Here is an 18,483-nt window from a genome sequence, read left to right as displayed (position 1 = left end):
CGGGTGGGACACAAGAGATTACAGTCGTACAATTCTTACTGCGGAAGAAGAATGAGCAATAATGATGAGACGAAGAATGGTACGGTGACTACAGTGTCGATAAAAGATAGTGAACGCTACATAGATATGGATGGCATACAATGGAGACGGAGACAAGCACACAGTGTATACGAACGTATACAGCGTATGCGTCAAAGTATACAGTGTATAAAATGTATACAAGGGGAGGGGATGAGTGGACGATTATATGAGGGGGGAGGGGGGATATGTGCAGTTGGGATAAGAATGGCTGTGGAGAAGTATTCAAGAGATACAAAGAGGAGGAATGGGGGTGGGGGGTACAAAATGTAAAGTGAATGGGAGGATGGGGATGTAAAGGAGAAATGAGGGAGGGTGAGATTTCTTTCAATGGGAGAGTTTTGAGAGCAGGGGAGTCTCTCAACCGCAAATGTGCCAAGGGTGCCTTTGTGTCTTTGAATGGAGTTTGATGCAAACTTTGCTCAAAGTAGAGCAAAATCTGGAGCCTTTTTGCCTTATTATTTTCCTCTTTTCATTCATATCCTTTAACTAGCTTCTTTCTTACTAAAGTGGATGTAACGTGAAGTTGACTCAGAAAAAAAAGAAGAGAAAAAAAAAGGCCATGACATAACACTCTCTTTCAAGTATGTGTGTAACCTTTAGGGCGTTTTCACACCCATAGTTTGTTTGCTTTGGTCCAAATCAGTTGGTGAGTTTGTAAAATTCTTTAGCGAAGTTGAACCGCACCAGCAGGGCAAACAAACTCTAGTTTGAATCAACTGAACTAAACAAGGCAGGGCCCCTACACATCCCTGACCTTTGACTTTTCAGATGGAAAATCTTCCTTGATTATGTCCACCGAGCCAATAGTTTTCTCAGAGCTTTCTCAGAGTATTCCAAAACCTCAACTGTGGCTACGATGCACTTGTCACATAGGATATCCGGAAAAAGTTCAGTTTGCATTTGGATGTTAATGTTTGTGTAATGTGCGTAGACAGATTCTTGGATGTTTAAGTACAATTGCTAACCACTTTCCAGTTTTCCAGGAATTTGTGAGAGACTTCAAACCTGGCAGTTAAAACTGCAAAATGTAATGTAGTTTGTTTCCATTCTTGTTCAGCAGCTTCAGTGCACCCTTTTGAAAGTCAAGTGGGAATGTGTAATATGTGCATTGGTTGGCATGAATAAACGCAGTGTTTCACAGGGAATGAATATATTTGTGTTTTGCAGTTACCGTTAATAAATTATCTAGCATTCCAGTCTACAGCCATGCTAGCAGCTCTGTGAGGCACTACTTAGCCACAGCGGTGCTTTGAGCTAAATGCTAACTGGTTTGGCAGGTATCATGTTATCCATGTTAACCTTTGTAGTTTAACTTGTAAGCATGCTATTGTTTGCTAGTTAGCTCTGAACACAAAGTACAGCTGAGGCTGATGGGAATGTCAGTATTTTGCAGGTATTTCGTAATATAAACCAAAGTATTGGGACACATTTGCACATTGACCGGATGATTGAGCTTGATGTCAAGGGGATCACCAGAGTCATGTTTCCTACATACATGCAGACACAGACGATCTAATAACAAATTCCTGCTCTCTTTTGCCTCGGGTGTGACTCAACAGAAGCCTGAAGGTGTGAAAAAACTGTTTTGTTTGAAAGCAAAAAGTCCTCGCCATCAAGCTTATCTCTCACTACGTGTGTGGAATTTCAGTTGTGATAAAAATGTGAACAGCTATGGTAGACGACAGTGTTAAATGAACAAAACAAAAACCAGACGGGTGTAAAAAGAAATTAAACAAACACAATTTTGCTGCACGCAACTTTTTTTTCTTTGTTAAAAAAAGGAGCTGTGTTTTTGTCAGGTTTTCTCAGGGAAAGCTGGTGACATTTCCCTGTCTCAACCCATCTCCTCCTTTCAACAAATACATGGCAAATAAATAAATAAATACATTTTCAATAAATATGTGGAAACCAAAATATGTTTACACTCTTGCAATAATTTCCAGAGGTTTTGACATTCACATGGTTGGCGCCGCCCTCTATTTTGCTGGTGGCAAACACGAAAACATAAACATAAACACACACACACACACACACACACACACACACACACACACACACACACACACACACACACACACACACACACACAAAGACAGGAGCAGAGTAGAAAAAAAGGTATGGAAAGTAAAAAAATCTAATAAGCTAAATTTCATTCTTCATGTGTGGCTTCATTCCCCCGACCCCCATCCAGGCAGTATGTGTGCAGTGATTTTATGACAACAGACACACAAGAGTTATTTTTCTTTCTTTCTTTTCTCTTTTTTCCTTTTTGTGAAAAGTACATAATTTGTTCATTTCCACCTGTCCTCCCCCCATCTTTCCTTTCAGAGAAGCAGCAAAGGGTTGAGGCTTATGCTGGGGCGTTGGTGTCGCCCTGCATCCTCATGCATCTATTGTTAAACAAAAATGAACATAGGAAGTGTTTTGGTTGCCTAATTGTGGTTTGGCTGTCAGCCTATTCTAACTATACTTTTCCATCATCTTCAATAACTATCATTCCATGGACTTGAAATCTATATTCCCGGGCCAATATGTACATTGAAAAAGTTACAGGTCACTGTAATAGTTTCTCCTATCCATACTGGCCGTGAAGTTGTCCTTTCCTAAAGTGACTCCAACATGAGAACTAGGAGACAAAAACCACAGTACAAAAATGCGCACGACACATATGCAGTTTACAATGGTAATGGTGGCAGACTTGCCACCTGAAATACTGAGTCATTCTTGACCCAATGGGTCCATGACATTAGTAAAAGGTAGATTATTTACTAGCTAGAATCTGTCAATTTTGCCAGCTGAAATAACAACTGTGACTGGCAGATTTTATCAGCGGTAAACTAATAGCTAATTAAGCTAGCGGTAGCTCCATGAGTTGAAAAAAAAGCTGAGACTGACTCTTTTAAAAATGGGGACCTGTGAAGGGATCTTAAAGCTTTAGTGCACAGCTATTTTATACAGGGGTGACCCAGAATAGTCTAAATATTTTATCTTTGATCAAAGGAGCCTTATTCAAATTATAATCTCCCAGTCGAATCTTCGCAGAGGCTTTATGAAACAAGGATCATGCCATTTTAGCTATATGGGGGTTAATATGCAGCCTATTATGATATAAATATCAACATCTATTACGGTAAATAAGCATGTGAATAGAATTCTTTTAATAAATCTTTTAAAAGTGCATGATTAAATCCAACCGTTTTATGACAAATTTAGGTTTCCATGATCCATGACCAATGGAGGAGCTTGGCGGCAGGGATTTAAACCTTTAACTGAAAAGGTCTGAGAAAAGATAACCTAAAGTGTGTTTGCACTTTGAATAGTAAAAGTTGATCCAAAGTAAGGTGCCACCGAACGATCCGTCCAACCCAACGATCACCAAATCCTGCACACCAGACCAGCAAGCGATGTATGGCGATACATGCATTGAGGAAACGTTAGAGTTTGCATTTAAGCCATTGCCAAATTAGTTGATACAAAGCTAATTAAGACTGTCAGCTCCACACAACTCTTTCTCTATTTCTCAGTATGGCTATGTGTACAAAATGTTGAAGTCCAGCAATTTTCGCTCACAGAAGCTTGAAGGAAGATAATTACCTCTACTGAAGAGTCCATCATGTTTCTTTAATCCTCTGTGTCCTCCTTGGCTACAAGTAACTGTTTGGAGGAGGGGTGGGGTGGTGAGTGACACTTTTGTTGTCATTACTTAAAAATTCCTCTTAAGGGGGAAACAGAAACTATGCACTTGATAGCTATATATGTAGCATTGAGCTAAAAGTACATTCAAAATCATGCATGGTATACCAAATGTTAGTTAGGCTAGCTCAGACTGCTGACGCCGCATATTAGCTTGTCTGTGGACTTTTTTCTCTATCTTTTACAGTGGTGTCACACTTGAAAGGGATTCTTTCACAGCCAGCATGTACAGGACAATATAGCAAACTATAACTCTTTCAATGTACATATGGCATATGAATTTTATATTGAGAGAGACTTGGAAAAAGATCCTCACCTAACAGAATTGGCTATCACTGCCTATCTCTAAGTTAGCTCTACATTTTTGCTGCTAGTTTTTCTCTTGTCCTTCCTTTGCTACCCACTCAATACATCCTGCTAGCTATCCTCTGTTTAGTCTCTATCTATCTATTCATCTCTTCTCCTCCGGCGGGAGATTTCACTTGAGACATTCTACCCGTGGTGTGACTAGTGTCCTCCAAATGGGGCTAAATCTACCTAGCTATCAACTTTTTCTCCTCCATTAAAGGCAATGTGGTGTCATAGCTTCAGTGTAATTCAGAAACAATTGTGGGAATTTATGCTCTCAAACACTTGAGGGAAAGTTGTCTAGTCTGTCTCGTTTTGATATTTCCTTCGTTGTGGGGCTACAGAACGTAGACCACCTCAGATCCATTCTCCGTCATTTCTTTCTCTGCTCTCAGATTCCTTGATTGTTTGCTAATTATCTATAGATAAAATCCACTTTAACAATCAAGTCCAAATCAAGACTCTTCCTGTAATTATTTCTCAAATGACAAATCCTCATTTTGTTGCATTGCTTGAGAAGACACAAGACACTATTTGCCTTGAATTAGAAAGTCAGGAGAAGAGAGAGGTGAGGTTTTCCAGTTTGGGTCAGGTTTGTGTTGAGGAGACGTGATGTTCCCAGTGACAGATTGCTGATCAGGAAATGATAAAAGAGAATGTCTTACAGGACTCTGTCATTGGCCAGAATCTTCCTGGGCCATTTTGACCAACTGATGGAGGTTTCCTGTTGGATTTGAACAATGTGCTGCATGTGACAGGTCGGTGGGAAGGTTATGTGCTTTCTTGATTCGTCGAAACGGGGTGAACTACGTGTATCCCTGGCTGTGAGCTTTTCCTTTAATTCTCTGGTAAGGTGGAGACCTTTTGGGACATCTTGACTTTGGGCTCCCCCGGGGGTGAATCTGCCTATGAAGGCTGAATAGAGATCAGCTCAATCTGCCCCCGCCACCTCCACAAGTATACATTTCTGCTAAAATCAGCCATTTGTAAGCAATTCTCCATCCCGAAATCAGCTTCAGGGTAAAAACTTCTCCCTCCCCTTCCATCCCATTGCTTTGGAATAATGGTAGAATGCAAGGCAGGAAGAAATTAAATAGTGAAGGAAATAACATGGGTAGGATTGAGGGAAGGAAGAGAAAAAAGGCCAGACAGATGACCCTCGCCTCTCTTCCCCAACATTCTCTTCAGGGATGAGACTGTGTCCCGTTGGACGATGAGAGGAGTCTGGTCTTGTCTTTCCCCGAGCCCTGCCTTTGTACGGTAGTTCCGCTGCTGCTGCTGCCGCTTCCGCTCTCTCCGTCTGCCGCACGTTCCTTCTCTCCCCGCTCCGATCCGCTTTCGGAACGCCTGGAGTTCTGACGCGAAGGCGTGCTGGGCTGTCGGGAAAGCTGACCGTTCTTCTCATCTGGGGGGCCAGAGGTAAAATCGGCGAGAGAGGACGTGAAACAAACAACTAAACTACTGGAATGTGTGTGGGTGTGTGTGTGTGTGCGTGTGTGTGTCTGTCTTACCAGCCAGTGCCTGCACAGATGGCTGATCATGTGTACTCAGGAGCTGAGCCTGGATTGTTTCCACCACTCTCTTGAATCTGCGACTGGGACCTAATAGAAAAGAGAATGATCTTGTCAGTCATTTCAGGTTGCCCGTTTTGTTTAAGTCTAAAAGTGTGTAAATTAAAACTCCAATTTTAAATACAGAAACAGAAATTCAGCTTCAAGGACAGCGGTGGAAGAAGTATTCAGATCCTTTACTTAAGTAAAAGTACTAATACCACAATGTAAAAAAATACAAGTAAAAGTCCTGCATTGAAAATTTTACTTAAGTAAATGTAAGTATCATCAAGGAAATGTACTTAAAGTATTAAAAGAAAAAAAATCATTCTCTCTGTCTTCCCCATAAACACTCCTACCTGTTATTAGAGTGAAGGTGACACTGTAGATGCCCATCCCTTGTTTCCCTTCCCCCTCTGCTCGTTCCCTCTCTCGCTCCCTCTCTCCCTCGGAGAAAGCAATGTCCACCTACAGGAGAGAAGGACCATGTATTATTAGTTTGTGTGCTTCTCTCACTCTTAATCTTGGTGTACCATGGTTGTATCTGTTGGGCTTTTAATACTACCACTGGGACTGGGGGGCACTGAACTTCCAATTGTACACATTAAATGCTCTCAGTTGTTAAAATATGTAACTGTAAATCCAAAGCAGAACAAAAGAACATCAAATATAAAGTCAAAATATGATTACATGAACATACATTATACATCAAACATACATAAATGCTGCTTAAATTCTAGCTAAAGCTGCTTAAAAAGATTTGGTTCGCATGCAATTGGATGTACATTTGTAGTGACGCTATTGAATTTCCGTGATGCTTACAACAATAAACCTTGCAACTTTGATTGAAACAATCAGAGATTAACAAGGAGCACTGAGACGTTGACTAGAATTTGATATAAACCTCTGTGGGTTTAAATGTTTTTTTTTCATTTGAGTTAGGAGGGTTGGTTCTCAAGTCGGAAGAGAGTAAAAATGTAACAATACTTGGAACTTGACGGGCTTCTGGAAGACCGAGGGGCCACCAGAGGACTTGTACTCTGCCCGGAAACTGTTCTGAGACACCACACTGTGGCTCAGGGATGGGATCTGGAAAGACAAAAGAAAAGGGTGACACTCAGTGAAAAAGATCATATACTCAATCTGTGCCTTTAAAGAGCACCTATTATACTACTTTTCTACTCTTAGTTTTTGATTCAGGGCTCCTATAGATAGATAGATAGATAGATAGATAGATAGATAGATAGATAAGTAGAGATGATCCCAAAAATATGGGAATTACAGTGTTACAGCAGCACACAAAAATATACACACATACAATATACATGAAATAATATAATAATAACAAATATAAGAATAAAATATAAGAACAAATATTAAATATATACAGATGGAAAAAACAAAATGTGCAACTGTTTAGTATATTGCAAAATGTAAATGAACCAATCGTGCCGTTGCCCTTATTGCAATATTGTGTGTCTCAGAGTCTCATCTAGCACCCAGGGATGACGTGTTGAAGAGTTTTATTGTCTGTGGTAGGAATGATTTCCTGTAGCGGTCCGTGCGGCATTTTAACTGTTGGAGCCTCTTTGAGAAGCTGCTCCTCTGTTGGACCAGTGTGGGGTGGAGAGGGTGGTCAGAGCAGCCTGACACAATTCACGGCATAATAAACTATGTAGATCGTGGGGAACTTCCCATCATCTCTGCACTTTCTGCAGCTCTTCTGAAAGCTTGGTTTAGGTTATGAAGTTATGTAACGTAACGTAAATCATTGTGTAACCTAGCCAACGTTAGTATAGCAGCACCCTCTCTCCCACAAAATGTGTGGAGCTTGCTAGCTAGCTAGACCCAGTTCCTTTAGATACGTTACAGAATTATATGTGCTGCTTAACATTACGTTACCTTACTTTATAAATTATTATTAAAGTTATATTGTTTACCTTTGGTGTTATCCGTGGGGGACGTGTGGCTTAGCTTATAATAGACCTACTCATAAGGCAGCAAGAACATGATACAGTGTAGCGTTACTACAACAATGTTCAACTCGCTCCTAAAGTAGGGTGACCAGATTTCTCAGATAAAATCCGGGGACATTTTCAGCTCAGAAGAATATATACCTCCAAAACACGTCATGTTTTTATTTTTGTAAAACTTAAAACGGGGACACTAGATCTAGAGCCGTTTTCATTAGGGGGTGAGCCCCCCCCCCAAAGATCTGATCCTAGAATCGCCCCAGCTGCTACTTCATACTTTTACTCCGCTACACCTCAGAGGGGAATGTTGTAATGTTTACTGAACTACATTTATCTAGACAGCTTTAGCTTGTTTTGCTTCTGCAACGGCTCATTGAGTATTGGATACAATAAAAACTATTGAGGAAAGATTTTCCTTTGACATTGACCCAGTATTAAACAAGATCGTTGCAGTCGGCAGCAGAGAAATAAGCTACAATGTAAGTTAACAGGATAATTGTCCAGCTTGTATTTACGTTCATAAAAGTGATGGTTTTGCAACTGACTTACTGACGTTGAAGATGTGTACACTATTGCCTTCAACGCCACAAAGGGTATTATATAATAATGATGCAAGTTGTCTTATCTAACCTCCGATCTAAGCTTGATTGTACTCACAGAAAGAAAAGCATGGACGATGTCAGCCTTGATGGAGCTGAGTGGCTTGTCTCGAATCATAACAAAGATCTGCTCCTCCTTCTCCAGGCTGATGAAGTTGCCAAACCAGGACTTCTTAGCCAGTCTGCAAATTAAGTGTTTGATATGTAACACATCAGTTTATTGCCACATGGGCTGGGTATCGTCCAACAATGTGCCAATACCAATACTGCGACTTTGATACTGGTTCCTGAGGGACACTTTTCTTGATACCAAATTCTCAATATCAAATTTCTGGAAACCGTTTAAAAAAAACAAATTACAACATTAAAAATTACGACACCATCTTTTAATTTATTTTTCAGCTCCTACTACGTGAGCCCCGTCTCTGTGCAACAGAGTTTTTCCTGTGCCTCTACGACGTGTAACGTTAGACAGACAATCACACGCATTAATAGATCTTGCTAAAAGCATGCTACATGCTTATTGACTCACCGATGCTGATGAGATTTGCTCCTTAGATACTAAAATAGTTCACTGCTTTACCCTTTCCAACGAGGGAACTAAAGCCGTTCTGCGCTTTCTTTCAAACCACCATATTCTTTTGACAAAAACAGTAATTTTACCTTGCAAAAAACAACAACAAAGGTTGCCGGTCTACCACTGCCATGATGTTAGTTAGTGTTAATTTGTTATTGGGTTTTAAAAGGATTCGTTGAGGTAGAGCAGTGAAAATATTCTAAACATAGCATACAATTAAACCAATATTGCTTTTTTTAAGGTGGGCCTTTTTTTAGGTGGCTAAAATATGTTTGCTTAGCTTCTGTGTCGGTACTCCTGTCTGCTGATATTTGCGTTTTTACCTGTATCGGCATTGGCCGATTCGCGGCTACTGCGTTCGTCGATTTTCCCGGCATTATTTACCGACAGGTGTCCACACAGGCAGCTCTGTGTCGCTAGAGACACTGTACATTTTACGTGCAGACCATGCACTGCCTCTCCCCATTAGCAGAGTACTGGAAGTCGGTGTTGTGTGCTTTCTGGTTTTTCCACCTACTGCTCTCCGAGCTTGTCCAGATGCCGTGGAAACCTATCAACGGCTACCCACGTTGACAGATTTGCTAAATATTCATTAACATTTCACTGGCCTCTGCATGTCGCACCTCAACATAAACTGAACTGACCTGAATATCTGAGAACTACATTACTACAACATTCTACAGCAGGAAAAATGTGTTTTAAAAGAAATTAGGGTGATCCTTGTCATGCTGGATTCAAACCCTCCTCAGCAAAAATAACAACATACAAAACCTCTTTGGTCTCCACTACACTATCAATAATCACATTCATTTCCAAGACATTATTTTTTCTCAGCAGTGAATCACTGTTTATCTATGTACTCCAAAACAACAGGTTACCTTGATTTAGGCTTAAAAACATAACTATATTGTGCACTATACTCCTGCTACACCTCTGCGCTATCCGTGTGCAGTATTAGCTCATTTTATTTTATGTTGAAAAATTGAAACCATGGCAGTCTTAAATTACAAATCAAGCACTTTCTTTCAACGGCTACTTTTAGGTTGTAAATAGTTGGATACTTTTAAAGGCTGATGAAAGTCTCCGTGGTACGGGTCTGTTGTAGAGGCTTCAATCTGAAACCAAATAAGTCCAAATAATGGAAGTTGCACCAGTCTTTTTTTCCCAACCACAGTTGTCAAATTGAAATGGAAAGTTCTATCTCGATTTTGGTAACAGTAGTAAAAGAAACCTCTGTTCTTAAGATCGAAAGCCTGAAAGCTCTTAATGCTACTGAATGGACATTGTGACAACAATGTTTTGTCAACAAACTGTTGAAATGTTGTATTGCACTTACAGTAGATAAAAAGTAGAGAAAGACAAACTAAGACACGTGTGGACTTACTCTGGACTGGACTCTGGAGTCAAACTGGACATGTCTTCTGATGTGGGGACTAAAAAAAAAGAAAAAGGGAGCGAAAGGGAGAAAGAAAGGAGAGAGGGAAAAAAGGAAACAGGCAGTGAGTCTTGATGATATGCCCTTATCTAATTACCTTAATTACAGATTATCACAGCCATTAGTCAACACAGACGCAGGCTCCAGGCTTGGACATGTGGTAGTTTATGGTAATAATAGATTGTATCTTGGAGAGTAGGAGACCTCAAATTTTTTTAAGCTGTTCCCACATCCATTATGAGTAGGGCAGGGTATCGTGGGTTCATTTTTATTCCGGTACCGATACCAATACCGTTTCTGAGCGATTCCTTTTTCAATACCAATTTTATTAAATCAATTTTAACAAAAAGAAATGACATGTTTGGTGAACATAAAGTTCACACTGATGAAGAAACATGTTACTTCATCCCACAGATGCAAATGGAGATGATTCACATCAGCATCACTTACTGTGTTTTTGTTTAAACCAGGGGTCTTCAACGTTTTTTAAGCCGAGGACCCCTTAACTGTGAGAGACGGATCAGGGACCCCTACTACATATAATGTATAAAATAACTTGCATAATAAACTAGCTCTACAATAACATGTAGGGTGGCATGACAGAAAGCCTACCATCACTGTGTTTTTTATTTTTTCTCCAAATAGGTTGATCTATATTTGTTAATAATATGTTGGATTTGTGTTGAGATGTTTTAGAGAGAGTTTTACGGCAATGTAAAGCACAACTTCCCACCACAAGTTTCATCTGTGACAAATTACAAGAATTACAGTATTCTTTAACATCCCGTGGCCTTCCATCCAGATACAATTTGGCACTTTATATGAAAGATTTTGGGCACCTCTGGTTTAAACATTTTCAACTTCACTCACCTTGCAGTTTGCGCCGATGGAAGCGTGGCGAGCCCAGAAGGTTGTTTTTGAATGAGTTGAGTCTTGTTCTCCAGTGGGCGGAGCTTGAACCGGCTAGACCACCACTGCCGCCCGGGCTGGAGGGCGGCGTCAGCGACAGCGAGGCCCCGCCGGCTCCGTCCGCTCTGGAAGAAGAAGACGAGGAGGAAGAGGAGGGAGGGGTGGTTGAGGAAGGGTGTTGGATTTGGTGCACAGGCGTGCCCAGCGGGGTGGGCAGCGGCGAGCCCTGCGGCGTGACCTGCGACACAGGAGGAGGGGTGGCAGAGGAGTTAGAGGATGAGTGGATGTTCTTGGACTTAAAGACAGATGGAGAGGGGAAGTTGAAGAAGCGTGGGATGGGGGAGAGGAGTGGAGAGGGGGATGGGGAAGGGGAGCGCGGAGTCTGCAGAGGGAGGGACTTCATGGAGTGGAGTTGGGGCCGGTCGGCGGGACCCTTTGAGGGCAGGGTCTGTGTTTTTGGGTCGGGCGCTGGGCGAGTAGGCCGAGAGGTGGTGGCACTTCCTGGTTTGGGGTCTTTGGAGGAAGGAGCGGAGGTGACTTCTGATTGGCTGAAAGTGAAGACCGGGCTCTGATGGGCAGACAGAGAGAGATGGGGAGAAGGAAGGAAAGAGGGATGGACAGATGAGAGAGAGCAATGGTCATGAATTATGGCTTAATGGAAAGGGTTCTTCAACAAGCCTAGATCAGATGCACCAAAGGGATGATGGATTTGGTGGTGTATGACTGAGAATATGACAGTATGATGGAAAAGCTAGCAACGGTTATCAGACAAAAACACAGGAAATTTGTTTTGTTGTTTTTGATGGCAAAAACTGAAATTTATATATTGAAGCTGCTGATAATACATATTTGTTGACTATATCTTCTCTGTGTTCAACAAGAAAAATAAACAGTTTTTTTTCACACAACACACAACACTACAGCGAGCTAACAAAGAAATCGACTGCAATTGATGAACAAAAATGATGATGTCTTCTGGATTACAATTTAAAGGATTAGGCTGGAATTATTCTATATTTTTCAACAGTTACAAAGAACAAACTTAACTCCAAAACTCACTGGTACCTATTGAAGATGCATATGTTTAGTTTGAATGCTGATTATATTCTTTAAACATTGGGACACTGTAGATTTGATCAAAGATTACTAGAAAATAGTGCAATTATTAAGGACTATTTTCAGCCATGGATGAATGCACATTTGGTACCCTAGTTATTATTTAAAGCAGTAGAATGGTGTATATGGGATTGATTTAAAATAAACCAAAGCGCCCATGTCCATGGATATTAAGGAACGCGGTACCCAGAGCAACTGTGTGGCTCATTGGTGTGTTTCAATAGTTTTTGGATAACAATGAAGCTCTATGGCACAGAAAAGTAACATTTATCAGGCTTTTAATACACAGAAATAAAAAAAACTTAGTTCAATTCATTCTGTGTTGGTTTTGTTTTTTTCATGGACTATGATCACCCTAATCCCTCAAATTTAAGATTCTTCTTCTCCCCTTCAAAGCCCTCCATCATCTTGCTCTTCCATACCTCTCTGACTTCCTTCAGCCCTACACTGCATCCCGACCACTCCAATCCTCCTCTTCCTTACTGCTTTTCACTCCGTCTGCCAGCCTGACCACAGTGGGGTTTAGAGCCTTCATCCATTATGCTCCTAAAATGGAATCATCCATTTGCACCATAGAGTCTCTACCCACCTTTAAAACAAAAACCCACCTTTTCCGAAAAGCCTACCCCACTTGACTCCACTCTCCATGAAAATAATGGATGGATTGCTTAATTTTCTATCTCAATCTTTTAAATGTTTGTTTTAATTTAATTATATTTGCCTTTTTAACTGTATTTTTGATTGTTTTAACTGTAAGGTATTCTTGGAAAAAGAACCCATGAATAAAATGGATTATCATTTTTATTGTTGTTATTATTATTATTATTATTATTATTAAATGTGCTTACATTGTACATACAATGCATGCAAATGACAGGGAAAGTCGGAGTTAACTCTAACACAATTTCTGAAGTGGTCTTTACAATACAGATGTACCCGCAACAGAAATGAAATAGTATTTATTATTTTTTGCAATCAATGTGTCCTACTGTATGCATAAAAATAGTTTTTGTAGAGTGTGCTTGGGTAAGCCTAAACTTAATTTCCCTACATTCCTAATGCACATCAGAAAGCTGTCTAATTCTAAATAAAGATGGTTGCATTATAGGTTTGTTAAAGGAATAGTTTGACATTTTGGAAAATACCCTTGACAAAACTTGGATTAAAAGATTGATGATTGATCATGTTTCTACCGATGTTACATCCGGTTAGCTTACAACTTAACATTAAGTCTGTAAGGCAAGCCTGACTCTGTCCAAATGTAAAAATCTCACAATAGTAATTATTTAACACATTATACATCTCATCATTTGTACTAAACTAAGCTAAACTAAACTGAGCTAAGCAGCTGCTGGTAACTTCATATTTACTGTATAAGCATGAGAGTGTAGATCTTGTAATCTAACTCTTTGCACAAAACGGAATTTGTCAAAATGTCAACCTGCTCCTAAACAAAACAGTAAAACAGTAGCTATAATATCTCTGAGATGCAAATAATTAACATCATATAAAGATAATGTGTTTGCTCATTAAAAGTTGGGTCACTGAATGTAAATAGATCAGTACAGCATATGTAGAAATACATTTCACCCTGTTGCTGCAAACTTCAATATTTGATGTAGTTTTAGTATGCTAAAAATGAGTGAACAGGTCAAACTGTCCATATTAATGCAAATTTCAGTGCAATCCTCCACTCTCCTGAGTCTAATAATTCAGTCAGAGCCAGGATCCGTTATAGGAGATTAAAATGGGTGAGATTATTTGGGAGAAAGCAGGTATCCAATGTTGTAGCTTCAAAATTTTACATGTTCTTGCAATATTAGGTTGGTTTAGTAGTGTCAGCGTGTAGATTGTTATATATTCATAACTTTGAATTTACTTAGGAGACTAATTTGAACTCAGTTAAACCCTAATTGTGAATACCAAAGCAGCTAGACAGAGGCAACGAATAGTGGTGTACCATTGTTTAAGAGAATAGTGTAAAGTCCGTACCCTGGGACTGCTGAGAGGACTGGAGGACAGGCCTGTGGACGCTCCACTGACTGAACGAGACCTTTTGAAGACAGCAACAAACAACAAGAGCCATTGATTTAAATGGGACTTTCAGGTGCAACAATCAAAAGATATTCTGTAGTTTGTAATTTGTTTGCTCTAAGGTTGAGCTTGCTATTGAGCTTGTTACCTTGCAATCTGGACCTTATTTCCTCATGCATTTGGGTCTAATAGACTGATGTGAAAAAAAATCTTTGAAATTGGTCCAGTATTGAGCAAGACCGCAATAACAGGCCGCTGCAAACGGGGCTGCAATGTAACCCAATGGGGCAATTGTGCACCCTCAATTTTTTTCCGTGTAAAGTGATCCTAAAAAATCCTATAAGGCAAATGTGCATTGTCAATTATTGTTCATAAAAGTGCAATTGTTGCCACTGACAGCCTAAGATTGTTATTAAAACTGCCTGACAACATTATGGAAAGGATTTCTAAGGAGGTCGACCTTTCTGTTAAAGATTAAGATCTTTTTTTAAACATAAAACCATCCAAGAAATTGCTATTGCTACAACCACCAGACTCTGTGTAAATATACAGTAATTTATCAGCTTAAAATACACTTCATTTAAATGTGACAAACACTAAGTAAAACTATAAAAAGCCGTTTTGGTTTGTCTTTCGACTTTTCCAACACTCACAACTCTAGTTTTGGTTGAAATAAACACATACTTTACTGATTTACATGTAAAAATATGTTGGCTCTATAGATGCTAAAATTATAGTTTTTTAAATGGAGTCTGGTGGGTTCAGCGATAGCCAACTCAGAGATGTTTCTGGTTAAACAAAGCAGCTTTTACTCTTTTAAAAAAGATCTGTAGGGATCATTTCCATATTGTTATAATGTATGGGATTACATTGCAGCCCAGTATGCAGCTGCCTTTCACAGCATTCACGCTCAATACTTGACCAATTTCAAAGATTGATGTTCCCATCCGTTACATACACACAAAAACAGGAAAATAGGGTCCAGGTTGAAGAAAAACAAAGTTACCATTAAACTTGGCTGGACACAATCTCCATCCATTAAAAATATGTCATATGTCAGTGCGGGTTCTTACCTCTGGCTGTGTGCATTAGTGTCCAGGGCCCTGCGGGGTGGGGTGGGAGACCCCTGTTCTGTGACACTGAGGACCTCCAGGCTCTTCCTCTCTGGACGACAGCGGCCATGACGCGTCAGCATGGGGGAGTCCACACGCTTCCTGGGTGGGTCTTGGAGGTCAATAGCATTAGTAAAAAAAAATAAAAAAAATAAGAATTTCATCCTTCAAAAATTCACTTATTCAGCCCATGCAAAATCTTTATAGCTACAGATGTAGGTAATTGTATGCGTGCTCTACCTATATACAGTGCTGCTTCTATATGAATGAAGCCCAGTCTCAAGATGATTTGTTTCTTTTGCGATGTTAACTGCTTGTGTATTAAAGACAATAACGTTTTAAAAAAATCTACTCATAGATCAGACATTTCATAGTAGAAGTAACATTTGCTTTCATAATCAAGCTTTTGGTAAGACCTTGGTTCTCACCTAGGTCATTTCTGGGAGGCAGATCCTCATCTTCACAGCTGGGGTATCGCTCCTTCCTGTCCAATAGGAGGTAGTAGATCATCTTTTCCTGGTTCTCCCTGAAGATCAAGATGCAAAGAGACACAGGTCATAAAGAGAGGAGACACACAGAAAGATTCTTGCTGACAGAATCGGAGAATACAGAAAGAAAACATAGTCAGGGTAACAAGCCTCCTGGTAACTATGGCTGGCACCATCCTGGAAGTACACATGTAAATATTGGCAACACATTGTGAGTGGTGGTCCAGTTACATCCTATTGTAAGTAATATTTGATAAATTGTTTCTAAATTATTAGGTTATGTTTTTTGACTCTTTTTGTCTGTTGACATTACATTTCAGAGTAGATTTGAATCACAGGGGCAGACACACAATTTTTTTTTCACTCTCATTAACATTGCGAGATAGGGCATAAGTAGTCTCGCTTTGCCAGACTAGTCCCCACAGCATTTAGAGACTTCTTTTCTTTAAACTAATCACAATTGTCACAAATGGCGCTGGGCGTCAAACTGAGCCCCGGTGCCAGGAAGGTGCAGGAAGTAGCCTGTTTTGGGTGGAATGTGTACGTTATAAAATTTTGGACGGATAAAAGACAGCTAGCTGTCTGGATTTACCCTGCAGAGATCTGAAAAGTAGTTAACAATAGTCCTGCATCGATCAGAGTCTAAAATTACAACACAAAGAAAGCGGAAGGTAACAGATATCTGGCCGAAAAGAAGGACATCTGGCGGTGTTTCCCGTGGCACTGCAGCAATCCTGGAAGTGAAACGTAATGAATATAGACTAGAGCATGGGGGCTGCATTGGGATCCCGCGGGCGACAGCCGTGGATGTTGTCAAGGTCCCGGGATTTAGCTAGCACAAACTAGACGGATGGGGTCAAGAAAATTGAGTTGAAAAGAAGATTAAAGCAGGTAATCAACCGCTCTCTCTGAGTTGGTGTCTGTATCAGCAGAACTCCATTCCAAAAAATAAGCAAATAAATAAGCAAATAACAACGTTGCTCTAATTAATGCCTAAGCGTACTGATAGAATTAGATTTAACATCTTTCTTGAATCTGTCCAAACATCTCTTGTTTTGTGGCTGGTAAGGAGTATGATGTGAGCTGTGAGACTCACTCAAAACAGTAAAGTTGCGAGCTAGAAAACCAAAATGATGAACTATAGGTGCTAAAATGCTTATGCTGCTGCTGTTGTGGATAGTAAGAAACCTCAGTTTGTCACAGAAAGGGAGACACAACGGGTGGGTGGAGAGCGATAAAAGAGCCATTGTTGCTCTTGTTCCTGCCATGCCAGGCAGATTAATGATTTAAGTAATTGACTGGCCCCAATGAGACAAAAATGACAATGAGAGAGACAGACATTATGAGAGAGAAATCAAATTAACTACACCAACAATTACGCCTTTGGTTTACAGCATGCATGCAAGCACGCGTTTGTTCTACTTGTTTAATGATTGCATTTTTCAATTCTTTCATTTTTTCCATTAATATATAAAATATAATATATTATGCAGTTGGAAATAAAGCAGATTTATAAAACTGTTTGATGTTCTTCCTGTCATATATTCCAACATATACTGTGTAACAGTGGTGCACATTGATGTATTGCCATCTAGTCAAAGTGGAAATGTTTGATGGGTTATATTTACTCACTCCTCACTTGTAAGGTCATGTGTGAGTTTGACCCGGTCTCTGAAGCACCCTAAGGAGTACATGCTCTCCAGGACATCAGGGTCCAGGTCTGTTAAGGACAGGATCCTCTTCACACACACCCGGCGAGGGGGCGGCTGCTCTGGGCAAGGCTCATTACGACCACCCCTGATAGGAAAAAAATCCATGCACGTGGTTAGAGCATGCAATTACAAATGTTAGAAACACCTCAAAGTTAACAGTCAATGATGGTCAAGGATGTCCAACAGGTTTAATGTCCACTGAATGAGAACTTTTTTCAGTTTGATATTAAAGTGCGGTATAAAATAAATATATACATATATTCAATTGGTTAGCAATTACGGGTCTTTCGCATCTGTGGTCTCTTAGTCTTCGGGATTGCAGCCGGGAAATGACTGTGACAGCAATGTAGCCTCACTTTCTTTTCTATATTTAGTATATTTGTCACATCACAACTGTACATAAGTCCTGACAGCTCATTTAAAGTCACAGTTTCTGTATGCATTTATCTGTGGATTGTGCATTTCACAGCCTTTATATAGCACCTCAACCTGCTTTGTAAAGACCTGGTTATATGACATAAGACATCAGTAAATACTGCACTTTTTCACGTGTCCACAAAAAGGTGGTTGCTCTATGGGTGTAATTTATGGTAGGAACGGTGGGGACATGTCCCTGCCACTTTTCTGAAAACTTAAATTTCCCCCACCACTAATTTGACATTTATGCATGAAACAATTTGTTATGTTGTGTTATTAGTATTCTTGCATTGCCAGACCTTCCTCCAGCCAAGTACCACTGTGTTACTTTGTAACAAGACTTACTGCTACTGTCTGTACCAAGTGTCTGCACAGAAGTTGGTAAGGTAGCATTTCACTATTCTGCCCCCACAACATGGAACAATTTACAAAAGTTCTG

General features: G+C 40.1%; 1 protein-coding gene and 1 long non-coding RNA gene across 7 annotated transcripts in view; one reads left to right on the top strand and one right to left on the bottom strand.

Moving 5' to 3' along the window:
- LOC116703091 (serine/threonine-protein kinase BRSK2) overlaps positions 1 to 18,483 on the bottom strand; it is a 39,343-nt gene that overhangs the window by 297 nt on the left and 20,563 nt on the right. The window contains exons 10-20 of one of the 6 annotated variants that reach the window (XM_032537686.1): positions 17,548 to 17,712; positions 15,856 to 15,953; positions 15,389 to 15,548; positions 14,274 to 14,334; positions 11,127 to 11,733; positions 10,206 to 10,254; positions 8,303 to 8,426; positions 6,660 to 6,761; positions 6,032 to 6,140; positions 5,634 to 5,723; positions 1 to 5,536 (exon numbers count right to left, since the gene is read on the bottom strand). The exon at positions 1 to 5,536 is cut by the window's left edge and continues 297 nt beyond it. In XM_032537686.1, the coding sequence (XP_032393577.1) occupies positions 5,307 to 5,536; positions 5,634 to 5,723; positions 6,032 to 6,140; positions 6,660 to 6,761; positions 8,303 to 8,426; positions 10,206 to 10,254; positions 11,127 to 11,733; positions 14,274 to 14,334; positions 15,389 to 15,548; positions 15,856 to 15,953; positions 17,548 to 17,712 (1,795 nt within the window). In that variant the 3' untranslated portion in view covers positions 1 to 5,306. The remainder of the gene's footprint in view (positions 5,537 to 5,633; positions 5,724 to 6,031; positions 6,141 to 6,659; positions 6,762 to 8,302; positions 8,427 to 10,205; positions 10,255 to 11,126; positions 11,734 to 14,273; positions 14,335 to 15,388; positions 15,549 to 15,855; positions 15,954 to 17,547; positions 17,713 to 18,483) is intronic. The other 5 variants (XM_032537689.1, XM_032537691.1, XM_032537688.1 and 2 more) reach the window with 5 other exon arrangements.
- The window catches only part of LOC116703092 (uncharacterized), a 14,339-nt gene continuing 10,333 nt past the window's right edge, over positions 14,478 to 18,483 (top strand). Inside the window, exon 1 of the long non-coding RNA XR_004335339.1 lies at positions 14,478 to 14,629. This is a non-coding gene — a long non-coding RNA (uncharacterized LOC116703092). The remainder of the gene's footprint in view (positions 14,630 to 18,483) is intronic.

The sequence above is a fragment of the Etheostoma spectabile genome, chromosome 15 (genome assembly GCF_008692095.1).
Source record: "Etheostoma spectabile isolate EspeVRDwgs_2016 chromosome 15, UIUC_Espe_1.0, whole genome shotgun sequence".
Classification (NCBI taxonomy): Eukaryota; Metazoa; Chordata; class Actinopteri; order Perciformes; family Percidae; genus Etheostoma; species Etheostoma spectabile.
The sequence above is the reverse complement of the archived record's forward strand: the minus strand, read 5'-3'. Positions and strand labels throughout refer to the sequence as shown.